Source organism: Schistocerca gregaria, chromosome X, assembly GCF_023897955.1.
Source record: "Schistocerca gregaria isolate iqSchGreg1 chromosome X, iqSchGreg1.2, whole genome shotgun sequence".
NCBI lineage: Eukaryota > Metazoa > Arthropoda > Insecta > Orthoptera > Acrididae > Schistocerca > Schistocerca gregaria.
In genome coordinates, this window is record NC_064931.1 from 853686582 (window position 1) to 853700188 (window position 13607).

Here is a 13607-nt window from a genome sequence, read left to right on the forward strand (position 1 = left end):
ATATTTGAAAACTATTTATCTTTAAGTATTTGCAAAATGTGATGTACCTTGCAGTTAGTATTCAGTCTGTTACCAAAAGAAAACTTATTATATTAATTCACAAACTATTTAAAAATGTAGCAGTTATAAAGTAAATTACTTCATTAGTTTCTTATATTATTTACTTATGTGTTCTCGGAATCATTTAACTACATTGCTTTTCTGACATCATGTTTACCCCATGTTTTCTCTGGCCATTATAACTCTAGTTTCCAAAATTTTCATGCACATTAAACAAAAAGTACACACACACACACACACACACACATACACACACACACACACACACACACACACACACACACACACACACACACACTCTTTCAATGGTGAACTCACTAATGCTTTAAAATATGGAGAGATACTGAAAAGGAATGCCTCAACACTTTGAACGTGAAAACTCTTTAAAGCTTTTTAAGTAAAATGCACATTTATTCGTCATGGCTACCTATTTACTTCTCAACATAGTCACTTGAGCAACAAACACATTTCTCTTAATAACAGACTAGTCTGTTGATATTGTCATGGTAGAATGTTTGACTTGGTTTACTGAACCACAATCTCAACTCTGCTTGCACCACTCCACAACTACCTATGTGAGGTGGTGTTTAAATTTTGGAAACATAAGAAGATCAGATGGGGTCAAGTAGGTACTACACGGAAGATGACTGATGACGCTGAACCCAAGGCAACGGACTGTCGCAGATGTCCCAGCACTCGTGTGTGTTCTGGAGGGTGTTCCACGTGTGGATGAACTGTCCAAATTTGTGCTTTCAGCTTTCCGAGTGTCTCATGATACCTTGCAGAATCGATGGTGATCCCAATAGGCATGCATTCCGAATACACTACACCTTGAAAATCCCAAAACACTGTGAGTATGACATTGCCTACCAATGGCATGGTCTTCAACTTATTTGGTGTCTGTCCAGTCATCCACTTCGTGCTCTGTCACACACATTTAGATTAGCACCACCGTCGTCTTCATTATGAGCATCAACAACCCAGCATCACTCATTACTGATGTCAATAAAATGATCACTATACACAGCTTTTTTTCGTCTACGGATTTAAATTGGAGCCAACTTTTCTGTGTTTAGAAAATAAATTACAGCAACCAGTTTTTTGTGCACTGGCATAGTTTTGTTACACACCGTCATGTTACATCCTACAATTTGAAGTCCTCTAGCGGCAGAGGGTTGCACCTTCAATCAGTGAAGCTGAAAAGTCAACCAAGTAACATGCACGATGTGTAATACCGCAACTGATATTGAGAAGAGAATAACAAATTAGGAGGCATTATTTTTCAGCATGCCCTGTTGCATCTACAAATAATTTGGTATCAGAAAACAACATGCCCACAATGATAATTTCATTTTTGTCCTTTGATCAGCCATTTTGTTCCCTCAATACTTTTTAAATAACAAATTTCTCAGGAAGGTCTTGCTAGAAGTTGTCCATTTTACGAACTTATCTGAATTAATTCTGTGTTGTGTAAAATGTAAATTCACTTGAGAAAACAATAAAATTATGACATAGAATTGCTGGCCAATACTTACCTTCAAGAGATGAAATTTCAGTGCTGCCGACCTACATACATACATACACACACTATCATAGCTTTTGGATTAACAGTTCCTTCTTATGTGAGAAGTGTGGGGTAGGTTGTGTGGTCTCCTCTTGACTTCACAACAAGTAGGCATCTCTCATTCTGGGATCTAAATGTCATCCTGATCCTTTTCAACCTACACCAACTTACCCCTCTTTCCTCCCAGAACAAGAAATAATTAGTTCTAAAAGCTAGGATAGTATGAACTTTTCTACATGTATCAGCAGTACTGAAATTTCACCTCCTGTAGCTAAGCAATGGCCTGAAATAACTTCTATGGTAGACAAAGAACACAATAAAACACTACTACAGCTAGAAATGTACTTTACCCAATTCGCACAATGCCTTTCATCTCTTGTGAAACTAATGGGCTCTTCTACATTGTGTGACACAAATAAAGAAACAGGAAAAGCAAACTAACAGAAAATATATGCACATTGGCCATTGCAGTTCTTGAACACTTACTACATTACTTCTGTTGTGCACATATATTAAAAATGGACTACCAAGTTACTCCTTTCCTATGAAATGGTACAAAGATGAAAGACTGGAAGTACGGCAAATACATTATAATGCAACATGCCTCAAAGTTCAGCCTGTTGTGATCTGCAGGCTGTGGAAGAAGCTGCAGTCAACAGAAATGTCTCAACTTACACTGTATGCTAACCAGATAAGAGCATTGTTAATGAGAATCGATACATTTGTGCAAGTTCTCAAAAGGGGGGGGGGGGGGGAGGGGAGGAGGCCGTGTCCAACCGTGTGCACACTGGGTGCCATGGGTTATTTTGTACCTCGAAGTGTGTTAAGATGATTTTATAAAGATTGTTTACTTGCTAGGAGACTAGTCATCATCATCATCACCATCATCATAAGAAACTGCTGGCATAGCAGCTTCCTTGCTTAGAGTAGTTTCTTTCTTGCAACACACACAAAGATCTATACAATCCCATGTTGGACCTTGACTGCTCATGAAAAATTCCCGATACCTGCAATATCTATCCACAAACAGCATGTTTAGTCAATCAGTAATTCAAAGCAGAATGTTTGTTGCCATTTTTGCATTTTATATCTGAACATATTCTCATTTCTCTTGTAACAAAGAGGAAGGAAGATATAGCACAATCTCCTGTTGACAATATGCTCATTACAGACAGGTCAAAATCAGATTGGAGCAAGACAGGGAAGAAAACCAGCCACATGCTTTCTGATGGTACCATCCAGTCACCTGGCATGAGTTATTTAGAGAAACCTTTAATCCTAAATCTGGATAGTCAGACAGGGATTTTAACAGTCATCCCTCAAACATGAGTCCTATTCCACATCGCTGGACCACCTCACTTTGTTTTTCGATAAATAAGTTATGTGTATAACATCATTTTCTATGATCAGGTATCATTCACAAACATCCAGTGGCATAAAATAAAGCAAATAAAATAACAATTAAACTAAAGAATAGTGTCCAGCAAGGAGAGGTCATCCTAATTCTATCAAGTTCATGGGGGTAAGCTCTTTGTATACAACCGGCTGGTCTTCCTCTTGATGAATCTTACAAAGGTTACAATATGCTCTCCAAAGATGATCGAATAAAATATCAATTAAGTTAAGGTACATTCTCTATAACCTCTTTCAGCATGACTGCATCTTGTTCTCTTCCTGCAGAGAGCACCTAGGAGGGCACATATGCAAGAATGTAACTTTCTCAGATGAATATGGTACTGAAACTGCTATCTGCAAGCACTTACACTTACATGTTACACACCAGCTTGATCTTTCTAATCCCCTGCTATCCTATTTCTCCCTCTAACCAGCCCACATTCCATCTTTCTCCATAACCCACCATTGTCAATATTACCTGGTTTGTGTGTGTGTGTGTGTGTGTGTGTGTGTGTGTGTGTGTGTGTGTGTGTGTGTTTTCTTAACATACAAATTACATTCTACATAAGCAAGTACTTCAATGGCAACCTTCACTGGGTAAAATGTACAACTTCTGTTTGATGATACACTCTGTAATTACCCATATGAAATAACAGATTCAAAGCAAACCACAGGGTATGAACATGTAATTGCAATTAAAAATGGCATTCTACTTATCCAACGGTAGACTTTGCTCTATTTTTTAACAGATAATTCATACACACTTATGTAATTTTTGAAACTATGATTACTTAGATACCCTACACACTGAAGTGTTGAAATATCCCAAATGCAGCACAATTCTCATAAATAGAGACCTGTAGTAGAATTATTCAATCAGCTATGAAATATTTGCATTCACAAAGGAATGGAAAAAGGGTAAACTCTCCACAGCAATCTCTTATAATTATTACAATGACACTGTGTTATAGATAATTGATAGCACTAAAAGATAAATGTGTACATTCCACTGAACACTAACTGATATTAAATATTCAATGAAATAACCATGAACTACTACTAGATCTTACCTCAAGCACCTCCTTTGTAACTGGAGTGTTTTCCAGCAGTCCAATAACTTCTTCCACAGCGCCATAATTAATAACCTGTAATTTCAAACATCTTTAAGAATGTACTATGCACAAGTTAGTACCTAAGTATAATATGAGTCAATGTGGCAATCAGGAAACTACAGTTCCATTTACATAACTAATTAAGCAAAAGATGGATGTTGTATGAGAAAATTTCGCACAGCAGAAGAGGAAATTAAGCAAATATTGTGTAAAACCTTTTCCTTATCTTTACTTTTGGGCAGTTCACCATTGTGGAATGTAGTGAATATCTACAAATAAAATAATATGCAACACAATTAACGGCAATATGTTACCAGAGCTGTCACAAAATACAGAAAAGAAAGGGAAAACAACCAGATGCATTTCACCCACAATAATAGACAGTTATTGCATGATCATATATATATATATATATATCCTTATCTCCAACTCCAAGCAGCTATTTTCAGTTTGAGATACAGAGGCTACGTGAAATGGCATATGCTGCCTCTCCAGTACATGAGCAAAAGACAGACACTAACAACACAAAAATGAAAGTAAAGAATGGATATTATAGTGTAGATATAAATAACAGTTAATTGAGAGAATGCTAAATGCCCTTCAGCAGAACATCAAAAGCTTATATTTACTGCACACTCAAAATTACTTGTTTGACACTAGCATAATGTGTGTGAAGGCTTATGATAGGAAAAACACTGTGGTCCATGTGGAAGTCTCAAAATCTCAACCAGCTGTTGGGTACAGAAAGAATACTATTTTGCCAAACAGCAACAGCTGGACATATACAATTCATTGTTATTTATAAATTAGTACTTATCAATGCTCACACACAAGCAAATACTATTGATTAATTTATGACTTTTACAGTCACAAATACATACAATTTTTTTGAGTATTATTATTTCAATTTCCACATACTGAAAATTAATGAAAGACTGGTTGTAGTCTTCTTTTTATGCAGCATAGGTATGAAAAGGTTAAATTATATATAATTTAACTTTAACACATTTTCTCACTATTTGTTCTGTGGTAAGATTTTCTAATATGATCCACTGAACAATTCTATTATACTTTCATTTCCAGGACAGCCACTCCACTTAAAACGTGGATGCAAGTCTCTTCAAAATGATGTTCAGTATTTGTATGGTCTCATCCTCTACCTTTTTAAAAATGCAATAATTTATTTAGCCTGAAACTCAAGTATTTTAAAAATGAGTTCACTTTATTCATTCAGTGTAAGTTACATTTACACTTCATTATTACTTAAGAAGTCTGATAGGGGATAAAATACTGCATGGTATCAATCTCGAAGGACTTTATAGGCAGGGAACAATGTGTGTGAATTTAATATTACATAGAATGTACATGGTCTGAGGAGTGCCTTCTGAAACATAACAGGTAACATTCTGCAACATTTCCCGGCAATGAGAAATATCCCATAAAAATGTTAATATCCAATTGATTCCAGAATTATCACGTGGTCATGTTACTGTAGCATGCAAATAGTAAGCCTTCCGAACATGGTATGCTCCAACATGAAACTGCAGCCTTTACTGGTGTAGTATTACTACATTGTTTGATGCAGCTTCTGTCTCATGAACTTCCAAAACAGCTTTCAGTGCATTGCAGTGCGAAACGATGATTCTGACTACCAAAATAATGCGTGTGAAAACATACTGCACCTAACACACTAAGAGAGCAAAACCTGTGATGTCAGACATCTCATCTTAAAGCCAGTGACAGTAGAGCTTCATTTCAAGTACTGGGTCAATGCTAGCTACAGTTCTGTTGCCACCTATTTTCACAATTCATGTTTCAGCTGTCATAAAAGATGGGTAGAATACCTGCAACATCCAACCCCTAGCTATAATTAATAATAACCAACTTAACACTAATCTATAACAATATTGCTTTCTATTATTGATCAGCGAGATGGCAAAGTACAGGTAAGACACTACAGAGGTTAATATGTCAAGTGTCAGATCCAATCAACGTCCAGCATGAAAGTTGAGACACCATCTGGAGCAGTATTTCGATGGAACACCACTCCTCTACGTGTTGTAATCAATGTTTAAGACGCAATAAACTTGTAAAACACCAGAATTCCCCCCCCCCCCCCCTCCCCCCCCCCCGTCTAGTCATTCACACAGAATATAGATTCTTTCTCTGTCTCACACCAGTGATTAGTTCAAGTGTTGTCTCTGCAGTATATTTTTAAAAAATGTGAAGCTGTTATGTTGTTTTGTGCAGTTTATTTATTTTTTCACTACGATCCACAAATTTAATGATTTTAATTCTTGAAGATTCCTCATGGTGGTACAATTTGTGCAAACAGTGCCATATGTTTTCACAATACACTTCAACAATGTTATTTATGACAATGAGCAAGTAAACCATTACAATTTCTCTTCATGAACCTATTCTGTCATTTTTTCAGGTTCCTCTTTATTAACTGACATGCAGAAGCAAAAGTTTACACTTTTCAGGCCTCTATACAAAACAGACTTAAATAGAGGTTTATATTAAAAATTCTTTTAAACTTCACAATGAGTTACATTCATTTTTCAGTGAGGACGAACAAACACCTACAAATGGTAAGAGCAAAGGGCCTAGTACTTCGTCGAAATTCTGTTACGTAGAAGGCCATCACGGTCTTTTCACTATGTACCACACTCAGGTGGCATCATTGTAGAGGCCATAGTAAACCAAATTAGGATGGCAAAAGAGGGATTTTGGATCAAGGGTTTTGCAATTTTAAAAATCTAACACTTTATTGCAGCACCACATGATTCATTGCAATATAGCTGCACCACGTTCAGTGCAATTGACGAACACAAAGAAAACTTAAAGCCAATTTATAAACAGTTCTGCACACAGGAAAAGTATCAATATATAATTTAACGGAAGAGCAGCTTTATCTTATAATTTTATTTTATTCAATCATTTAACACATGAACCTTTCAGAAAATCTATACGCTATACTGACTGTTGAAGATTAGCCTGTGCAGATGGGAATAGAAACTTTCTTTCACTCAAATTAACCATTACACTGATTGCAACTTAACTAGCACACATCTGCCTTCTCCTTTCAGTATCACATAGAAATATGCATTTAAATACATTTACACAGTGAATTAACATACCTGCAGAATATTTTACATGAACAGAAACATTAATAGCTTTCTCTGTCTTTAGTGCCAACAATAACACCAAATATCTTTAATAGCATTGTTTTAAGTATTAGCCCCAATTACTAATAAAATTTAATGGCAACATAGTACACACTTTGAACTTCCCGTGGCTGACCTTTCTGTACATGCTACCTCACCCTCTTCCTGTGAAGTTTTACTCATACTGACTTAGTTATGAAAGTAATCTTTTAAGACATCAATAGCTACCATCTGTGAACATGTAAAAGACAAAACGGGTTGATAAATGTTATATGTGAAAAGAGGGAATAATGTGAAAAAAATATTTTTCAAAGTGAAGTGTTGTGGAGTAAGTATAAAAACTTACTGTGGAATACATACAGAAAACCATGAAAGTGACAATATGTACATGCAAGAACCAATGGTAATGAAGTTACCTAACTAAATAAAACATCCAAAAAGTATGAATTATCACATCGAATATTTCCTTTGTTATTCTGTGACAGGTCCATGAAAAATGTTAGTCTTTGATAAATGAAACAGACCAGTTACATAACTCAAGAACCCCTAGAAATTTATTCCATTATACTGTGACTACTACTACTACTACTAAGCAATACAAACATTATTTGTGAACAAAATCACATGTCCAGTCTCTGAACACTGTATGTAAACACACAAACATCTAGCACATGTAGAAGTAACAAGTGCCAATTTTTAAAGAGGTTCTGACAAAGTTTACCACTGTCACATTGTGTTCTGGGTCAGTTGTGATGACTGACTTCAAATCTAAACGAGAAAAATTGTTTTCCTCAAATTGTAATTTTGCAGTTACTTGAAGATAGTTTTTGCTGAAATCTAATTTTTCAATAAAGGTGCTTTTTATGTTCTGCTGCAGTAAAGTACCCAGTACACCTTCCCAGCCTACAACCTGGAACCTTCATCCCATTGGGATAGTAAAAAATATTCTGCTGGGCTCCATTTTTGCTCAGGTTCCTGGTGTATGGAAATAGATCTTTTGGTGAAATCCCGTTGGCCTCCTTATGCATTTCTTTACTTTGCTCAGCATGTAACAAGGAGTTCGATTTACTTTTGAATTCTGTACACTGTATGCATATAGGCCACGGCTTCCATCGGATAACTAGATCATACGAATAAAATTACACATATGGTTCAGTTAACCACAACAGGACGTACCTGAAGTAATCTGCAATATTCAAATGCATCAGTACAAAAGTAGTTTCGAACATTTTTTTTTTTTTTTTCCTTTTAAGCAATTCACTCTGGCATCGACGCAAATCAATTACACAGCTTTTCGCACACTTGTGTTCACAATTACCTGAGATTAGAGAATCACACAGAAATATGATTTTGAAGTCATGAGTTTGAGAACATCCATTAAATGTTGAAACGGAAGAAGGATACAAGGCACGTCACAGTAAATCTGGATGATGTATGAAAGGAATCTTCTGTGGGAGCATCTACTTTGTACAAAATCACTTTATTTACGTAATTAACACAGTTTTTATCCACAAACGGAGAACACACAATACTTCACTTGCACGTTTCACTTATCATAATGCCAAAACACCGCACATTACAATGAATATAGCAACTGTTAGGTTCATTATCCTTTGCACGTTATTTTTAACGGCTCCAGAACACTTTATGGCGATTAAACGTAGTTTAATATGCTGTCAGTATGAAATATGAGTCAACGTGAATGCCTTGAGTTTACATGTTACGGGCCATGCTCCACTGGCCAGTGCGCACGCGCTGTGCCGCGTAAGGAGGAGGTCTAGGCTAGACACTGTCCTCTTACAGCTCCGTGTACCCAATTTCCACACACGAAATTTGACGTCTCTTCCACTATGTTAAGCAAAATCACGCTTCTGAATGAACCTGTATATATTTATGGTACTGCTGTTAAGGAATTCTTGTCTGATATGGGTGTATTTCTACCTTAGCTAGTGGAAAACTAACACAAGTTGGAGTCAGACACGCCACTTTCACAGCGCATTTAGCTAAGTTTCTTCGTAATTTTTATTAATTTCGGTGTTTCATGTGTTTCGACAGTATTTAAAACCTTACATTGTATTCCTTATCCAGTGCCCTCAGTAACTTCTCCTTGATCTCCGAAGGAGAATGCTGCATGAGGCCGTACTGGGACTCCTACTGACACGATCCTTTCCTACATACAGTACCAAGCACTTATGGCGGACATCTGCTACTACGGAATTCTGGGAGTATAATCCCAGTTCCCGATGGGTGCCGAAAACTGACGAACGTGACGTCATTGTGTGTTTCACGAGAGTTCGCAATAACCTATACGATTTTAAAACTTGAAAACAACATTCTATGTTTATTGCATGGTGTGTGGAGTTACGTTTTCTGTAACACTCAATTAGCTGCAGTTGCAAATACTTTTTATTTCCGACAACCAATATTTTTTTCAATAAGCGACAGGTCATACTGAGTGCGTAGAGACAACTGTTTTATTGTACGATAAAGACCAACCACATGTCATGATGTTGGTATCTGTCATTTTCGTTACAACAACAAAAAAATGCATTACAGATCTGAATGAATGTAACTGCAGTATTTTTTAAGTAAAATACTCATCCGCAAATAAACGGTACGTGGTATTAGTAGTTTACTAACTGTTGACACCTGTTGTGATGTGGATCAACCAAGAAATGATGCTTCGCTGCTGTTGCAAAAATTTTGCAATAAATGAAATTATATTAATGTTTGGATGTCGGGTGCGGTGTAGAGGACGGTATCCAACTGTGACAACTGACAAGAATGCAGATTATTTTTACAGTTTCTAGAAAAGATGGCTGCCGAGTTGAACATATGAATGACATTTCGTTTGTTGTTGAAGACATAACCTAAATATACAGGATTGGTGAACAAAATGAAATGTGAATTGCGGAGAGAAGTAAAGTTGTAACTGAGTTTAGCGTTTTGTTCAGGTAGGAGACCCATTATGAGTTAATTTTTGCATCGATGGTTATTTAGGAGAACTAGTGTAATTAAGACAGCTGTTGGTAAATTATTGCGTTTGTTGTGTTCGTATTGTCGTTTCGTTTCAAAGGGGAATATTTTCTGTTGTCTACTGAAGCCACCACGTTGGATAATCACGGAAATGGGAAACTACGAAAGCTACGATTGTTGGACTTGGTTGAGAGTTCAAATTATTTATTATACCGAGAAAAACTCGTTGACAGTACAAGTTTTTTCCTCTCCTCAAATCGTTGGGTATTTCGGAAGCCTGGTATTTTATTTTGAGTGCCGTCTTCAATACATATCTCACTATGTAGGTAATCAGGCAAATATTTCACTTTCACCGACATAGTTAAAATACGGTACATCGGGATCTTCAAAACGTAGGCACATGTCTCATATGTATTCAATCTAGCTAGGGCCACCATCTGCCGGTTCTTCCAATTAGCCTTTTTAAATGCTCATATTCTTATCAGAAATGCAGTATCATTTGTGTTATTTCTGGAATAATATAATGAAGCCATCGATATAACACACGTTAAGTGTGCATATTTTTACTGTGAGTATCCCGTGACACAAAGATTTAACTGAGAAGACGGTGTGGTAAATACCCCTGCACAACTCTGTTGACATGTTAAAAATAATTTGAAACTTTAATTAGTCCCACTTTGGAAATAACAAAACTGTGTAGGGCTAGGTACAATTTGAAAGCATTAAAATACAATTATACATTACTTATGCCTAACAAAATACAGTTACGCTGGATATAAGCACAAAATTAGCAGTTTCAGCCTTTCAGCGATGTCAACGTTCATTTAAGTCATAAGCAATCTGTATTAAAGGATGCCATGAACGTATTAAGCTACTTTTATGATAAATCATTTTGTCCAGTGTTGTCACTTGTGAGATCCATGCATTCAGGAAATTGTTTGGGTCATTCGTTAAGGATGTGGTGCATTGTTTGTCTAGGATTACTTACTCTGGATGCACAAAACATAACAACTGGAGGGCATATCTTGGAATCTCCGAAAACTAATTCTAGATTATATTTTCTTGGCAGTCAGTTTAACCACATCATAATTTTTGAGGCATGTTTTTAGCTTGAAACAGTAAAAAGTGTCATCGCAAATGTGTATCCAGGAAAATCGTCTCACTTCATATGACATGGGTATTAGAAACTGTGGAATTTTGGTTGTTGGATATGTACTGTTACTCCATTGGCCTTATCTACATCTACTACATCTACATCCATACTCCGCAAGACACCTGACGGTGTGTGGCGGAGGGTACCCTGAGTACCTCTATCGGTTCTCCCTTCTATTCCAGTCTTGTATTGTACGTGGAAAGAAGGATTGTCGGTATGCTTCTGTGTGGGCTCTAATCTCTCTGATTTTATCCTCATGGTCTCTCCGCGAGATATACGTAGGAGGGAGCAATATACTGCTTGACTCTTCGGTGAAGGTATGTTCTCGAAACTTCAGCAAAAGCCCGTACTGAGCTACTGAGTGTGTCTCTTGCAGAGTCTTCCACTGGAGTTTATCTATCATCTCCATAACGCTTTCGCAATTACTAAATGATCCTGTAACGAAGTGCGCTGCTCTCCGTTGGATCTTCTCTATCTCTTCTATCAACCCTATCTGGTGCGGATCCCACACTGCTGAGCAGTATTCAAGCAGTGGGCGAACAAGCGTACTGTAACCTACTTCCTTTGTTGTCGGATTGCATTTCCTTAAGATTCTTCCAATGAATCTCAATCTGGCATCTGCTTTACCGACGATCAACTTTATATGATCATTCCATTTTAAATCACTCCTAATGCGTACTCCCAGATAATTTATGGAATTAACTGCTTCCTGTTGCTGACCTGCTATTTTCTAGCTAAATGATAAGGGACCTATCTTTCTGTGTATTCGCATCACATTACACTTGTCTACATTGAGATTCAATTGCCATTCCGTGCACCATGCGTCAATTCGCTGCAGATCCTTCTGCATTTCAGTACAATTTTCCATTGTTGCAACCTCTCGATACACCACAGCATCATCTGCAAAAAGCCTCAGTGAACTTCCAATGTCATCCACCATATTATCGGCTGCTTTTATCATTTAGTTAACCACAGTTCTCTTCAGCACAGTTGATGTAATGTTGGAAAGAACAAGGTATGTTGGTACAGAAGATCTCACCAATGATTCACGAAGCTAAATCTCCTGTGTGTGTTCCAGACATATCATAATTTGCCACTCACTGCATACAATGTAAAATAATTAATTTATCACAGATATCAGGCTCTGCTCCTCACATGGTTTTGGCTATTTTATTATTCAACTTTTTCCTGGGCTTGCTTTCTGTGCATATTAACAGAGATGTTCATTGCAACTAAACTGTGTGCTTTGTTCAAGATTATACTGAAATGGTTGTGTCTGTATAATATTTAATTCTTCATGTTCAAAAACACATCTCCTGCCATTCATTACTGGTTTGTTGGTTGGTTAGTTAGCTAGATAGTTACTTTAATGTTCCATGTATCATTTTGCACGATAAATTGTCTTGATGTGGAAAGAGTCATTGTACATTCATATTGCAAATTAAACATCACCATATTATTGCTATTATTATTATTACAATTACAGTATAGTAGTCAGTCAATTTGACAGCTAAGAAAGTACCTTAATTTCCTGGAAATCTCAGGTGGCAAAGTCAGATATGTTATTAATGTCACTGTTATCATGCACATTTTTGTGTGGGTCAGGTAGAGCCAAGTCATCAAAAATAAGTTTGATGTATGGGGTATCTCAGTAACGTGGAGTAAACCCATTGTTCTTTATAGTCTGTGCACACTTGTTTATTTCTCCATGTGGGTAAGGAAAAGTATTTTATAAAATGGAGATTAACTTTATTTTGTGGAATAATTACAGAACATTGTAATAAGATACGTAAGAATAAGACAATGTAGAATTTTGACAAACATTGTTTCTTATTATCATTTAGTCAGTCCCTTGCCATTAATTCATTACTCACAAACTCGTTTTCACAAGTCTGGTCAAAGTTACTGATCCATCGTCAAGAGGAAGTTCAAGAGAAACTGCCTGTATGTTAATATGAAACAGCATGCATTAAAATAATCAAGTTTTTTTTTTACCTGGTTGAGACTAACGAATTATTTAGGAATAGAGAGACAACTCACAGAAAGGCAGAAGCGCTGTGCTGTCAACAGATACAACAACAAAAGATACATGGATTTGCTTTGCTAGCTTTCAGGATGAAATTCCTTTCTCAAGTACCCACCTGCCACTCTCTTCTCTCTCTCTCTAGCCAGAACAC

The 13607-nt window shown here is 36.7% G+C and overlaps 1 protein-coding gene across 4 annotated transcripts in view; it reads right to left on the reverse strand.

Moving 5' to 3' along the window:
• Positions 1–12892, reverse strand: part of LOC126299518 (translation initiation factor IF-2-like) — a 47447-nt gene extending 34555 nt beyond the window's left edge. Inside the window, exons 1-2 of one of the 4 annotated variants that reach the window (XM_049991484.1) lie at positions 8478–12892; positions 4090–4164 (exon numbers count right to left, since the gene is read on the reverse strand). Coding sequence is in view for 2 of the 4 variants with exons in the window: in XM_049991482.1 (XP_049847439.1) it covers positions 4090–4164; positions 9372–9434 (138 nt within the window). In the remaining 2 variants the exon portion in view is untranslated. The remainder of the gene's footprint in view (positions 1–4089; positions 4165–8477) is intronic. The other 3 variants (XM_049991482.1, XM_049991483.1, XM_049991485.1) reach the window with 3 other exon arrangements.
• Between the last annotated feature and the right edge of the window lie 715 nt (positions 12893–13607).